Here is a 13168-nt window from a genome sequence, read left to right on the forward strand (position 1 = left end):
AAGAGATGCCCTCAAGCTGAGACCAGCCCTCAGCAGCCCCACCTGGAAGGGGGTGTTTCCCGTCACCCACAGTGAGGGCGTCCAGCCCTTGGCTTAAAAAACTCCACAGCCGGGGGGCGCCTGGGTGGCTCAGTCGGTTAAGTATCTGAGCCTTGGTCTCAACTCAGGTCATGATCTCATGGTTCATGGGTTCGAGCCCCGGGTCAGGCTCTGCACTGACAGTGCAGAGCCTGCTTGGGATTCTGTCTCTGCCCCTCCCCGACTTGGATTCCCGCCTGCTCTCTCTTTGTCTTCCAAAAACTCCCGGCTGGCTAGTTTCCCACTAGTTTCTTTTTGTCCTTCAGTGACCTCTTGCCTGTTTCTCGAGAACTCCTTAGAAATGTGTTCCCCCAGATGGATGGGGCCTTGCTCCTGTAGGACAGCCCTGATTTTAAACACTCTTTTTATTACACTTGCCAGACACTACATTCTACTTCTCATTTAGAAAATACGATGTGTCTAATCCAGTATCCCATTTGATCAATTAGTTTCCCTCCTTCACCTATTGCCTCCTGCTTTAAAAAAAAAAGGGGGGGGGGCTCTAATAAATATTCCTTAAAAACATTTTGAGAACTGAGTCCTCATTTGAAAATCCTTTTTTCTACTTCTAGCTCAGGGCCTGACATCCAGTAGGTACTCCAAACACGATTCAAAAAAAAATGTTTGTAACATTACATTTCCATGACTTATAACTAGAAACACGTACCTTCTGAACCCCAGCCTCTGGCAACCACCAATCTGCTCTCTGTATCTATGAGATTCAGTTCTGGGTTTTTTGTGGTGTTGTTTTTTTTTTAAGTTCCACATATAAGTGAGATTATACGATACTTGTTTCTGTGACATACTCCACCTAACTCAGTGCCCTCAAGGTCCATCTGGGTTATCCCAAAAAAGTGAGATTTCGTTCTTTAAGGCTGAATAATATTCCATTGTACGGATATGCCACATCTTCTTGATCCCTTCATGGATGGGTTGTTGCCATATTTTGTTGCAAATAATGCTGCCGTGGATATAGGGATATGTCTATCTTTTTGAGTTAGTGTTTTCATTCTCTCCAGATAAATACCCAGTACTGGGATTACCGGATCATATGGTAGCTCTATTTTTAAATTTTGGAAGAACCTCCATACTGTTCCCCACAGTGACTGCACCCGTTGGCATTGCCACCAACAGTGCACGAGAGTTCCTTTTTTTCCACAGTTGCCAACACTGGTTGTTTCTTGTCCTTTTGACTCTGGCCGTTGTGACAGGTGCGAGGTGGTATCTCACTGTGGTTTTGATTTGCGTTCCCTGGCGACGAGTGACGTTGAGTATCTTTTCATGTGTTTGTCGGCCGTTTGCATGTCTTTGGGAAAATGTCTGTTCGGATCCTCTGCCCATTTGTGAATTGGGTTGTGTGGGTTCTTTGCTGGTGAGTTGTAGGAGTTCTTTATGTATTTTGGATATTAATCCCTTATCAGTTATATGACTTGCAAATATCTTCCCCCATTCAGGAGGTTGCCTTTTTGTTGTGTTGATGGTTTCCTTTACTGTGCAAAAGCTTTTTAGTTTGCTGTAATCCCCCTTGTTCATTTTTACTTCGGGTACCTTTGATTTTGGCATTAGGTCCAAAAAATCACTGCCAAAACCAGTGTCAGTGGTATAGGATTATTGAAATTAAAATCTGAAAAATAGTAGTAAAAATCTTGCATGTGGTCCATTTTAAGGATCATCTATGTTCCTTTTTTAAAAAGTTTTTTAATGTTTATTCATTTTGGGGAGACCGCACGTGAGCGGGGGAGGGGCAGAGAGCGAGGGAGACACAGAATCCGAAGCAGGCTCCGGGCTCTGAGCTGTCAGCACAGAGCCTGACGCGGGGCTCAAACCCATGAACTTCGAGATCGTGACCTGTGCCAAAGTCAGATGTTTAACCGACTGAGCCACCCAGGCGCCCCTGAGGATCATCTGTGTTCCTGGAGCTCATGGTTTCTTGGGCCTTGCCTAGAACTGTCACATACCCGCCACTGATACTCTCCTTCGGAATGTACTGTATCACTTTTATCTACTGGCCTCAGACCTTGAAAATTAAATTTGTCAAATATTGTTCATCCTTGCTGTCTTCTATCCACTGTTTCACTCTTATCTATGCCCAAATTGTGGTGTAGCTGACCTTTGTAACACTGTAATATTGTTGTGGGATGAGCTCTTTCTTTAGCTCCCAAACCTTGCTTGGTGCAATGCACAACACTTAGAAAGCTAGAGCCCCTCTCCTCAAAGTGTTTCATACTGTTTATTGATGTTAACAGAGAAAATATTTCCAAGCTGTTGGTAACTTTGAAGGCTGTTTTCCTATTTAAAGGCATGTAAATACCTTTAAAATTACTGACGTCCAGTACTTGGCATCTGAGGTATGAGTTGCTAAAGAAACAAAGCCGTGTCGTTGCTATTTATTAAAGAAGTTGGAAGTCTACATTTGCTAATGCCCTGAGCCACAGGGCTAGCATTTAAAAAAAAAGGTCCACGTAGTTGAAATTATTTATTAAGGCTTAGTGCTAAGCCCCCCACCCCAAATTCTTCAGTGATGATACATAGGACTCTCTCACATAAGACCTATAGGCCCCTGTCCCCAGGAGAGACCCTTAGAGGTAGTGAACCATCCAAGCCCAGGAGGCAAGACCTGTGTTGGAATAAAAGGAATATACGTGTTAGGACACCGAATGCAGTTCACGCTGTAGGAAGGTTATAGAACCCATATCCCAAATTCATTTGCGGAAAGGCCCCAGGGACCAGGCTCAAAAAGGATGTGAGGACCCTTGTCCCCAGAATACATCAGCTGAGAGATGGTGAGGTCTTCGCAGAGTCCCCCTGCAAGAAGGGATGTCGAGGCAGCTCAGGCTGCCAAGCCAGGCCGACAGACCCGCTCCCCCTGCCCTCCACGAGCCGGGTGCCATCTTGGCCTCGTCACATGCCGTGCGTGGCTGGACGCTGCGTAAACCCCCTGCCTGACTGCTGCGGGCACTCTTCACTCCGTCCTGGGGGAGCCTGCGGGTTCCCTCCAGATTCGCCAACACCTCTCCTCCATTGCTTTGGCTCATTGGTGCTTCAGGTAACTCGTGTGCAGAGGCTCAGACAGAGTTACAGAGGACAACTATGAATTCAAACCACTCGGTTATGATGTTTTCAGAGTTCAAAAAAAAAAAAAAAAAAACACCTGGCATCTTTTTTGCGGGACTTCAAAGGGGTTTGTTCCTCTCTTCCCTTCCCCCATTTCTTGGTATCTCAGAAAAGATTGGAGAGGGACAGAACATGTAGTAACCAAACAAAAAACCAAGAAAACAACAGCTGTACTTGTCCTGGTAGCTGAACACGCACAGCCTTTCCATAGCTCGTCCAAAAGTGGGAGAGCGCGTAGGCTTGTCCTAAGCATTGTTCGGACGACTTGCCAGCACGGAACAATTCTGATGTCAGTGGGGCATGTAGGGGCTAAGGGAGACCTGGTTTTGCCCTCAACCTTTTCTTTTTTTTTTGAGAAAGAGAGAGGGTATGCTGCGCACAAGGTGGGGGAGGGGCAGAGTGAGAAGGAGACCCAGAATCCAAAGCAGGTTCCAGGCTCTGAGCTGTCACCACGGATCCCAACATGGGGCTCGAACTCACAAACCTTGAGCTCATGACCTGAGATGAAGTCAGACGTTCAACCACTTGAGCCACCCAGGCACCCCGTGCTCTCAGCCTTTAAAAAAAGGGTTTTTTAAAATATTGATTTATTTTTGAGAGGGACAGAGTGTGAGTGGGGGAGACACAGAGAGAGAGAGAGGAAGACACAGCATCCCAAACAGGCTCCAGGTTCTGAGCTGTCAGCACAGAGCCTAACGTGGGGCTTGAACTCATGAACCGTGAGATCATGACCTGATCGGAAGTCAGATGCTTAACTGACAGAGCCGCTTGGGCGACGCTCAGCCTTTTCAAAGAAAATGGTGCACAGCTTGCTTGGGAAATACCTTGTGTTCTGCAGGCCCACGTGGCTTGTCTCATTAACCACCCGGACAAAAAGATGGTACTGGGTGTCCCCTCTGAGATGAAACAAGGAGACTGGCACTGGCTTCTTGACTGAAAATCCAGGGGCATAAGCCGCGCGTTTGCTACAAAAGGATGTGCTGTGTCTATAAATAGGAGCCGGGCTGGGTGACTAATGAGTTGGCGGTTGAGTCCTCTTTGTCGTTGTGATCAGCAGGATTGCGAAGCATGTGGTGAGGGATCTTTGGTTTAAACAAACAGCACCGGGGCAAACCCTGCCGCCTGCGATCATGCCCCAGCTCTGACACTCGCCGTTCTGGGGGAAAACATGTGCGAAGCGCGGGGCCCTCGCTTTGCCTGGGATCCGTCCACAGGCATTACTCACCCGTTCTCACATTCTCATTCTCTGAGTGCTGGCACTTCCTTCCATTGTCAGGAAGTTTATTAATAACTAATGTAACAATGAGGATGCCAGCTATCTGACATCTCTCCCTACAGAGAGCTGATCTGATAGGCGTCAGCCAGCTTTACGGTCACGGCTGTATTCAGGTCAACACACATTGCCTCGCGCCGGTACAAATCACATTGTCTTTTGGTTTGTGTGGGGTTTTTTTTTTTCTTGTTTGTTTTCTTCCTTTCTTTCTTGCTCTCACTCTGTCTCTTCCCTGTGTCTCTCTCCAGCCTCTTAAAGTTCTCTGGTAGCAGCTCCCTGCCTCCTTTTGGAGGATTCCAGGGGCTTTAATTTGGGTCATAACCTCCGTGCTCTGCAGGCGGGCACAGCCACACAGGCCCTGCCAGAGGATTGGGGTTCTGCCAGGGTGTGCCCACGCTGGACAGGGCAACCAGTGAGGGGTGACACCTGTCCTGTGGGATGGCTGTGTCTGGGCTTTGCTTGAGCGGGATGGGCCGGAGTCAAAGCTGAGAAAGGAGGGAGACCGGTTGTCCCTTTCTGCCCGCCTGTTAGGGGAAAAGAGCCTGAGTAAGTCATTTACAGTGATCTCTTTCTGCCCTCGGGTATTAGTACCAAAAGAATAGTAAAGAGTAAAGAGACCCAGAGCAGAGTAAGCACGTATAACCTAAGCAAGCTCCTCTCCAGCGCTGAAATTTTAAACATTGGAAAATAAATATCCCTGTGGTCCCTCATAGACATCACTGCGTTCCCATTGAGCCCAGCGCTTTCGATGCCGCCGCGGAATTAGAGTCTGGGAGCTGGAAAGATCAAGCCCCTCATTTCACAATAGAAGAGAAAGGGGGAACCATGTGAGTTACCCATAAACAGTAGTTTGAAATGGATATCGAACTTAATATTTTTATTAGATACTGCTGCTAATTTTTATAGTCAACTATTCAGCACCCCCCCCCCATTATATTTGTCCTCTCTACCCATTGTCGAAAGTGCCACTGAGCAGTGAAACGGCCACACGGTAAAACTCTCGAAGAGATCCCTACCGGCCACCCAGGTGCTTCCATTTCACTACTCGTTCAGGTGGACTATAATTGCTGAGCCCGATGAGAAGTTGTCCAGGCATATGTTTTTCACATTAAACATCCCATTTAATTCTTGGAGATGGTCTCCAGAGATCACACGTTTAACCCGAAAAATCTGCAGTGCGACAGCATTTCCCATGGCCTCTCAGGACATCTTTTGTGTCAGGAACTCCTAACTGAGGACTCAAAAGGAAAATGCCTGTCTGTTCATCACGAGGAAGAGTTGAGACCTCTCCCTCATATTTGTTCCCGAGGTGTCAGCCAAAACTTTGCCTTGCGGCTTTTAACAGATCGGCTGGGAATACGCTTCTTCGTTTTCTTTTTCCTTGAAGACTGAAACAAGACAGATTGTCCTTTCCTTCCCTTCCTTTTAGGATAACAGATTTCTTTCTTCCTGGGGGGACTGTTTCAAATTTCCCCTCTTTTCAAAGAGGAAAGCACCCCTTCTGTCTCCCGAGATCAGGGGGCTCTTAGTCAGGATCCCATCTGTGTAAAAAAGAGATGAGCCACAGTTCCTGACAATGTGTTCTTCAGGGGATGGTTACTCACATCCGGTGCCGAGTGGCCCAGGGTCTTTGGAAAGATTGGAGCAAATTCTCCATCGCAGCTGAACGAGGATATCCGTGCATGTGTTTGCCGGCTGGAGGGGAGCTGGCGTTCCCCGCCCCCACATCCTGCCCCAGGCAACTGGCTGCCCACCGGGTGAGGTGTCCCCCGGCTGGAAAGTAAGAAAGTGATGGAGGCTGTTCCTCCAGAGCCGTGGGACAGGTTTTTACCACATCTCTGCCGGGAACGTCTGCGGCACTGGTCCCATGGTATCAGTAAGGCCCTCAGAAGATTCCCAGATAGGCACCAAAAGCGACTTTCTGGCCTTGAACGCATCAGGCAGGTTCTCTGGCTGTGGCTGGATGGATAGGAATGGTCCTCTGTGAGGTCCGGTTTTTCCCTCTTCCCCCACCTAAATTAATCCCTAAATTATTAGTGACCTGTTTCTATCAAAATTCTTTGGATTCAGGTTGAAACATAATAGTAAAAGAGCCAAGGGGCGCCTGGGTGGCTCAGTCGGTTAAGCGTCTGGCTTGGGCTCAGGTCATGATCTCGCGGTTTTGGAGTTCGAGCGCCGCGTCGGGCTCTGGGCTGACAGCTCGGAGCCTGGAGCCTGCTTCGGATTCTGGGTCTCCTTCTCTCTCTGCCCCTCCCCCACTTGTGCTCTGTCTCTATCAAAAGTAAACAAACATAAAAAAAAGTAAAATAAAAAATAATAAATAGCCCAACCCAAAAGATTGTGTTTTCAGTCTAGTCTCCTGCAACCATACAGTTGACAGCAATAACCAGGAAGGCTCCCTGGGGTGCTGATCTGATTCGCTGGCAGTGGAGCACAGAGAACATTTCCGCTGATTAGACTGGAGGTGATAGCTTCCTGGGTGGATTACCCAGTTGGCCCTGAGGTGAGGGCTCCCTCCCCATATGCTGTTCCCTCTCTCCTTCAGGTGGCCTTGCTGATCTCCGGCCTCTTCCTCGTAGGCAGCTTTTCACCACCCACCCCACCCCGTGCTCTCTGAGGGTCGGGCCTCAGGTGACATCGAATCACCTGTCTCCTCCACCACCACCCCCGCCTTGCTCACCGATGCTTGCTCTCCGGTGGCTCATCCGAAGAACCCCTCGGCTCCTTCTCCCCCTTCCTGCGGCCTGCGTTTTAATCCGTGCGGGACGTGGAAAGAGTCTAGGGGTGAAAGGCAGATATGATTGCACACCACATGGTTCTCCTACTGCAGCAGCCCAGCAGTGACCGAGACAGAAAGTTCCTGCGCCCCTACCGTTTCCTTCCGGGTGTGAGGCGGACCAAACAGAGCCACCCAGCTGGAATCCCAGCCCTGCCTCCCTACGTCCTAGTGACCTCTTCTGCGAAAACGGGGATGATGTTTTGGTGAGGGTTGTGTGAACTGTAGCACAGGGGAAACTTCTGTCAGGAGTCTGTGAAAAGCCACTCCCTCCCTGGTTCCCTCCCCACCCCTCACCCTCACCCCCCAGTGTCCTGATGGACAGGGCAGTGGTAGTACCTGCCTCCCACCAGCCTTGCCCGCCTCTTGCCTACCCGCTAACTAGCCTTCCTCTTGTCCAATTGGCGTGCCAACTCCCCGTGAAGGCCAGGAACACTGTTGAGTACAAAAACTAATGCTCTTGTAGCATCTGTTGTGTTCTAAGCTCTCTCAGCATGTCTGAGGCATTCTCTCCTTGGTTCCCCCCAACTTGTGAAGAAGGTCCCCTTACCGTTCCTGTATCTTAGGGGAGGAATCGGAGGCTGAGAGGCCTTGTGTCACGTTGCCAAGGCCCGGCAGCTAGTGCGTCGCAGAGCTGGGACACAAGCCCAGACCTGCTGACTCACCCACTGGTTTGTAGACTTGCGTCTTCTTCTACTTCTGTCTTCTGAGTGTGTTTTCTGAAGAATATTCACCTCACCCCTTCCAGAAGCGTGGTGCTGCTTCAAACTTTGGACAACCGGGTGTTAACGAATTACTGGTCTCTTTCAAAACACACTCCCATCGCCGCCGCTTTCTTTTTTGCTCCCGTACGGATTCATCATGTGTGTGGACAGCCCTTTCCAAGTAGCACTTGGCTACTGTTTTGTCGACCCATAAAGTTTGAAACCTTGCTCTTCTCGGATGGTTCCAACCACCCTCCTGCTTCATTGATCCCAAAGATGGCTCTGAGTAACTGCTTTTTTAGCATCCAAACTTATACACGTGTGCTGTGGTCTGTTGATGAGATGGAGAGGTAACCGGGCCCTTTCAGCGCTGGTTGATAATTAGACGTTCCCTTCCAGTAACTGAGCGTGGGACCAGAGTTGGCCTAGTGTTTGTCTTATCCGGAGGTGGGGCTGGTCAAGAGGAGGGAGGTTGACACTGTGTGTAAGGTTACTTTTGTAACAGTTGAGGAAAGGACTGAAGGAGACAAGAGGGAGGTACTTAAGTAAGCTGTTTGTTAAGTAATAAATTCCCCGTGTTTGGAGCCATCTTGGAGGTTGGTTAGTTGGCCATCTTCTGGATGGGGACATGATGGCTCCAAGAAGTTAGTGACCCCGAGGTCTGACACCATTTCATAGCAGACACGTGATGGAAACCCAGGTCCTTCCTTGTCCATCACTGCTCTTCTGAAAGATAGCAGCTTTACTTCTTTATAGCTTCCAAAAGGCGAAACTAGCAACCTCAGAGTGATCCATGTGCAAGGGCGCATAGGTGTTCAGATAACCAGCAAAGGGTAAATCATAGCAACAGAGAACTTCTGTATCTTTCATCAGGTCAATGATTTCTCCATCTAGAATCATTCTTTATTCATGAACCTTTCTGTTGTAAGACTCCCATTGACCTCCCGAGGCCCTTCCCTGATTGAATTTCTTCCTTTCTTCCAGAGTCATTCTCTGTCACTTGAGGAGAGTAAGAGTGAATCCGTGAATCCCTCCCCATTCGAGGCTCTCTTGCTGGCCTCCCTCGTATGTGTCCCCCATGACAGGGAATGCCCAAGGGCACCTGTGGAGGGGGTAAGAAGCCCCTCGGCATCACAGAGACCTGGGGCTTCTTCTCCTGATGCCCCTGAGCTTTCCTCTGTGGTACTGTTACTTGGGTACCCTTGCCGCCGGGCACTTGGCCACTTCTTCTTGTGGTGGCCATGTTTGCCTGGTTCCGGGTAACAGCCCCACAGGCTCAGAACCCTTCCCGAAGGGTTTCCTTTAAAGAAACATGCCCTGGGAGCCTCTTTTCAAATGCATAAAACAGACAAATACAGAACTCCCTGGCCCAAGGAGCCTCGAGTGGGGCCTCTGAACCCCGGAATCTCCTTGATCTTGTTCCCACCCCCATGTGCGATGGCTCCAGAAGCATAATTTGCAGACTCAGGGGCTCAAGACACAGTTTGAAAATACTGCCTTTGTATGCTGAATTGCAGAGTGAGGTCTTTTCTTGAGCAAGAAGGAGGAGGTAGTTTCAATGGTCTCTTTCTTTCTAGTTCTACTGTGTGTTTCACTCCTGTTAAATCTACCCGAGATCTTGAGGACTTACCTTTTCCAGGCAGTGATAAGTGCTGTATGTGCGTGGTCTCGGTTAGTCTTTACAACAGATTAAGGAGGGCGGGTCATTTGCCCAAGGTCGCACAACTCATGAGTGGTTTAGAGCCCATCAAAGCCAGATCTGTTTTACTGTCTACTCACCATCCAGTTACTGCTTAAAAAAAAAAAAATCTGCATGGCCAGTCCAGGGCCAGCTCAGTTACTTTGTAAAACTTTTACTTGGTATGGTCCTCATAAGGCAGTTTTCAGAAAAAAGGCAGGAAACAGAGCCAGCCAGTGTTGGTGGTTTCAGATAAAGATAAGGGCCTCTTGAGCCATCCACTCTGTCTTATGTGGGTTTGGTATTTGGACTAATTATAATAAATAATAATAATTTAAGTGGCCCTAATGAGCCCTGTAATTCAGCACCAAAGCTGAGAGACCAGATCATCCAAACATGTTGTACTTTGTCTCCCAGAGTCCAACGTTCCTGTGATTTCTGCCATCCTTGGACACACTGAATCCTCAGACTTAATAAATCATCATTTCCTATTGAGGGGTTAGGCAGGGGTGAAAGGGAAAACAGTGAATTTTTCACTGGAGCTAGAAATCCTTTAATCTCATTGGGTCCAGGTTTCCCCAGGCCTGTTTTTTTAATTTATTTTTTACATTTATTTATTCTTGAGAGACAGAGACAGAGCGTGAGCCGGGGAGGGGCAGAGAGAGGGAGACACAGAATCCGAGGCAGGCTCCAGGCTCTGAGCTGTCAGCACAGAGCCTGACGCGGGGCTCAAACCCATGAACCGTGAGATCACGACCTGAGCCCAAGCCGGACGCTTAACCGACTGAGCCACCCAGGCGCCCCAGGCCTGTTTTTTTTTAAATCTGAAGTCTGACTTCTTCCCAACCTTTACTTCACATCGTTACTAACGCTTTAGATGATGGAGCAGAGGGAAGCCCATTAGGTGTCCGTCCCTGTGTCTTCCATTTTGATTGGTGACTGTCGCCACGAGAACCAGATTAAGATGCCGGGCGACTGAGCTGTGCTTCCTTGGATGGGTGTACCCTAGAGGTAGCTGAGTACTGACGAGCGCAGGGTAATTGACCTACAGAGGAAAGAAAACCTGAGCCGTATCAGAAGGGGAGACTGCGGTATTGTCCCAGCGATGTGTTGCGTGAGTGTAACAGCTTAATGTCTGACAACCATGAGGAAATGGGAGCCTTAGTAAGATTCAAGGCTCTTTGTTTGGGTTTCCGATCGAACTTGGAGTCGTGCAACTGAGCATGACGAAACCTGGGGAAGAGCTGCAAAAATTACTGAAAGTTTGGAAGGCAGGTTCTATAACTTGTAGGTGCTCACAGGTACGAGTTCTCTTTACCAGGCTGAACTGCACGTTAATTATAGCGTCCAAGTTTATGGCTGATGACATTTATGTGTGTGTTTGTTCCAGCTCAGATGTATTAGCTACTGTGGAGGCATAAAGGTGGTACATTCCTGCCGTGAGAGATCGTCTCTATTTCAAGCTACGATGGGGTGGGGGAGAAAAGTAAAAAGCCCAAGTTAGAGTCAAAATGTACTTAGCCATAAGACTTTTCGAGTATTAGGGTTATGGGAATCTACCTGCATGGTAACTGAGGGGTAACCGAGGGGGTAAAAATGGGGTTTCTTGCTGAAAGACTAAGTAAGAAGAAAGTAGAATAGTCTCTTTAGAGGGATGATGTGAGTATAGCAGAGCTTTGTGACACAAAGGCATGAAAGACCTTTCTAGACTCAGGATTCTGAGACGCTTTCTTTACCCTTGGAAGAGAACAGTTGAGTCTAGCGATAGCAGTTGCGTTGTTCTCACATCTGTCATCTGATCGCTGAATTATCCCAAAATGTTCCATATGGAAATACAATCCCTACCCACCTCTCCCCAGAAAATCCCGCTGGAACTTTTACTGGGATTGCAAAGATTGTCTTGTTTAATTCCTGGAGCACTGACATCTGTACATCAGGCTTCCAATCCATGACCATGGTAGACCTCTTCATCGTTCCTCCGCAGGGTAGAGTTTCGCTGTAGAGATCTCGCACATCTTTCACTAGACTTACCCCTAGGTATTCGGCGTTGTTTGATGCTCTCGCAAATGGCGTCGTCATCCAAGCCCCTGGAGCGCGTACCTGATAACACCTGTCCGTCTCTGTGAGCATGAGAAGCAAAGTAATTATGAGCTTCTCCGTTCCCAGGGCGTCGGTGGGCCTTGTTGGAACCCACCAAGGTAGAAATGCAGAATAGCTTCACTGCTGGAAACCCGCTTCAGAATGCAAAGACTGTGGCCCGGAAAGTGTTTTTTTGGTCCAACCTACATTCCTCCGGTTGGCATGCTAGCTTATTTTCCTTTCGAGTTTGGTTCACAGTTTGCCTTCCACCAAGATTTCATATCTAGCTGTCTGCTGCTTGAATCGTCACGCAGATACTTCCACCCTGCGTGGTAAAATACGTATAACTTTCATCAGGAGGGATTGTGCTCGTGATCCAGTGTTACGTTAAAAAATATATAATGAAAATCAAATTTTATTCCTAAAACCTATGCACTGAGATAAAAAAGGTCAAAAGAAAAAAAGCGTAACGGTGGTTATCTCTGGGGGACTTACTTACAGACTACTTTTGTACGTGTCTCGATTTTCAAGTTTTTTATGACCAACATGCAACCTCTTTGAACTTTTTAAAGGGAAAAAAGGAAATTAAAGGTGTGTATTCAAATGACTGGCTTGGACCGAACGTCCCCCTTCACTGTGTAAAGGCTATCAGAACACACTAGTGAATTAAGACAGGTATATACCACGTATCTTGAGATAATCAAGAAAGAGAAACTTCTTTTTCAGGGGTGTAAATTTCCCTGCCAGTCCTCTGGGCAGCTGTAAACTCCACTGAGGGCCAAGAATTGGCTCCTCGCACCTGGGACTCGGCAACACCTGTTTTATGTCCCCCTCCCATGATTCCTGGGCGAGACCCGCCTCCCCAGTATGGGCTCCAGGGAGGTTCTCCGCGGTCCAGATGTGTCTCCCCCTTCCGCCGCTCTACTAACCCCGCTGTTTATTGACAGGTTCTCAGGAATCCGATAGCTCTCAGTCGGCCAAGAAAGACATGCTGGCCGCCTTGAAGTCCAGGCAGGAAGCTCTGGAAGAAACTCTCCGCCAGCGGCTGGAGGAACTGAAAAAGCTCTGCCTTCGAGAAGCTGTAAGCAGTTCACGTTTTGTGCGTGTGTGTCCTCCTCTGTCCTCACAGAGTTAGAAAAAGCAAAGCTGGGGATCACACGGACAGCATAAGAGGGAGGCGGGACCTCTCCTGGACCCCAGATGGGGGACACTCACAGCCCCGCCAGTGCTCTGTGACGAACAGGAGTGGGCCTTAATGAACCACTAGGACAGCAATTAAAGTGGCTCTGCCCGAATCCTAAAGGGGACCCCACTGGAACCCAAATGACCGTAACGGCAGTCCCGTGTAAGTACTCACTGCACCATAGTGTATAAGGCGTCTCTTCCTGTGATACTCCCTCAATGGAGAGACTGGCTTGCCACCATGTAACTAAAATTTTTGTGCCTGAGTTTATGGCCATGGTGAC

At 48.5% G+C, this 13168-nt stretch overlaps 1 protein-coding gene across 13 annotated transcripts in view; it reads left to right on the forward strand.

The window, feature by feature from the left end:
• Positions 1–13168, forward strand: part of FRMD4A (FERM domain containing 4A) — a 607025-nt gene that overhangs the window by 558502 nt on the left and 35355 nt on the right. For all 13 annotated transcript variants that reach the window (XM_053895512.1, XM_053895513.1, XM_053895517.1 and 10 more), the window contains one exon: positions 12650–12783. In XM_053895512.1, coding sequence (XP_053751487.1) covers positions 12650–12783 — 134 coding nt within the window. The remainder of the gene's footprint in view (positions 1–12649; positions 12784–13168) is intronic.

This window comes from Panthera pardus, unplaced genomic scaffold, assembly GCF_024362965.1.
Source record: "Panthera pardus isolate Hobbes unplaced genomic scaffold, ASM2436296v1 HiC_scaffold_6, whole genome shotgun sequence".
Classification (NCBI taxonomy): Eukaryota; Metazoa; Chordata; class Mammalia; order Carnivora; family Felidae; genus Panthera; species Panthera pardus.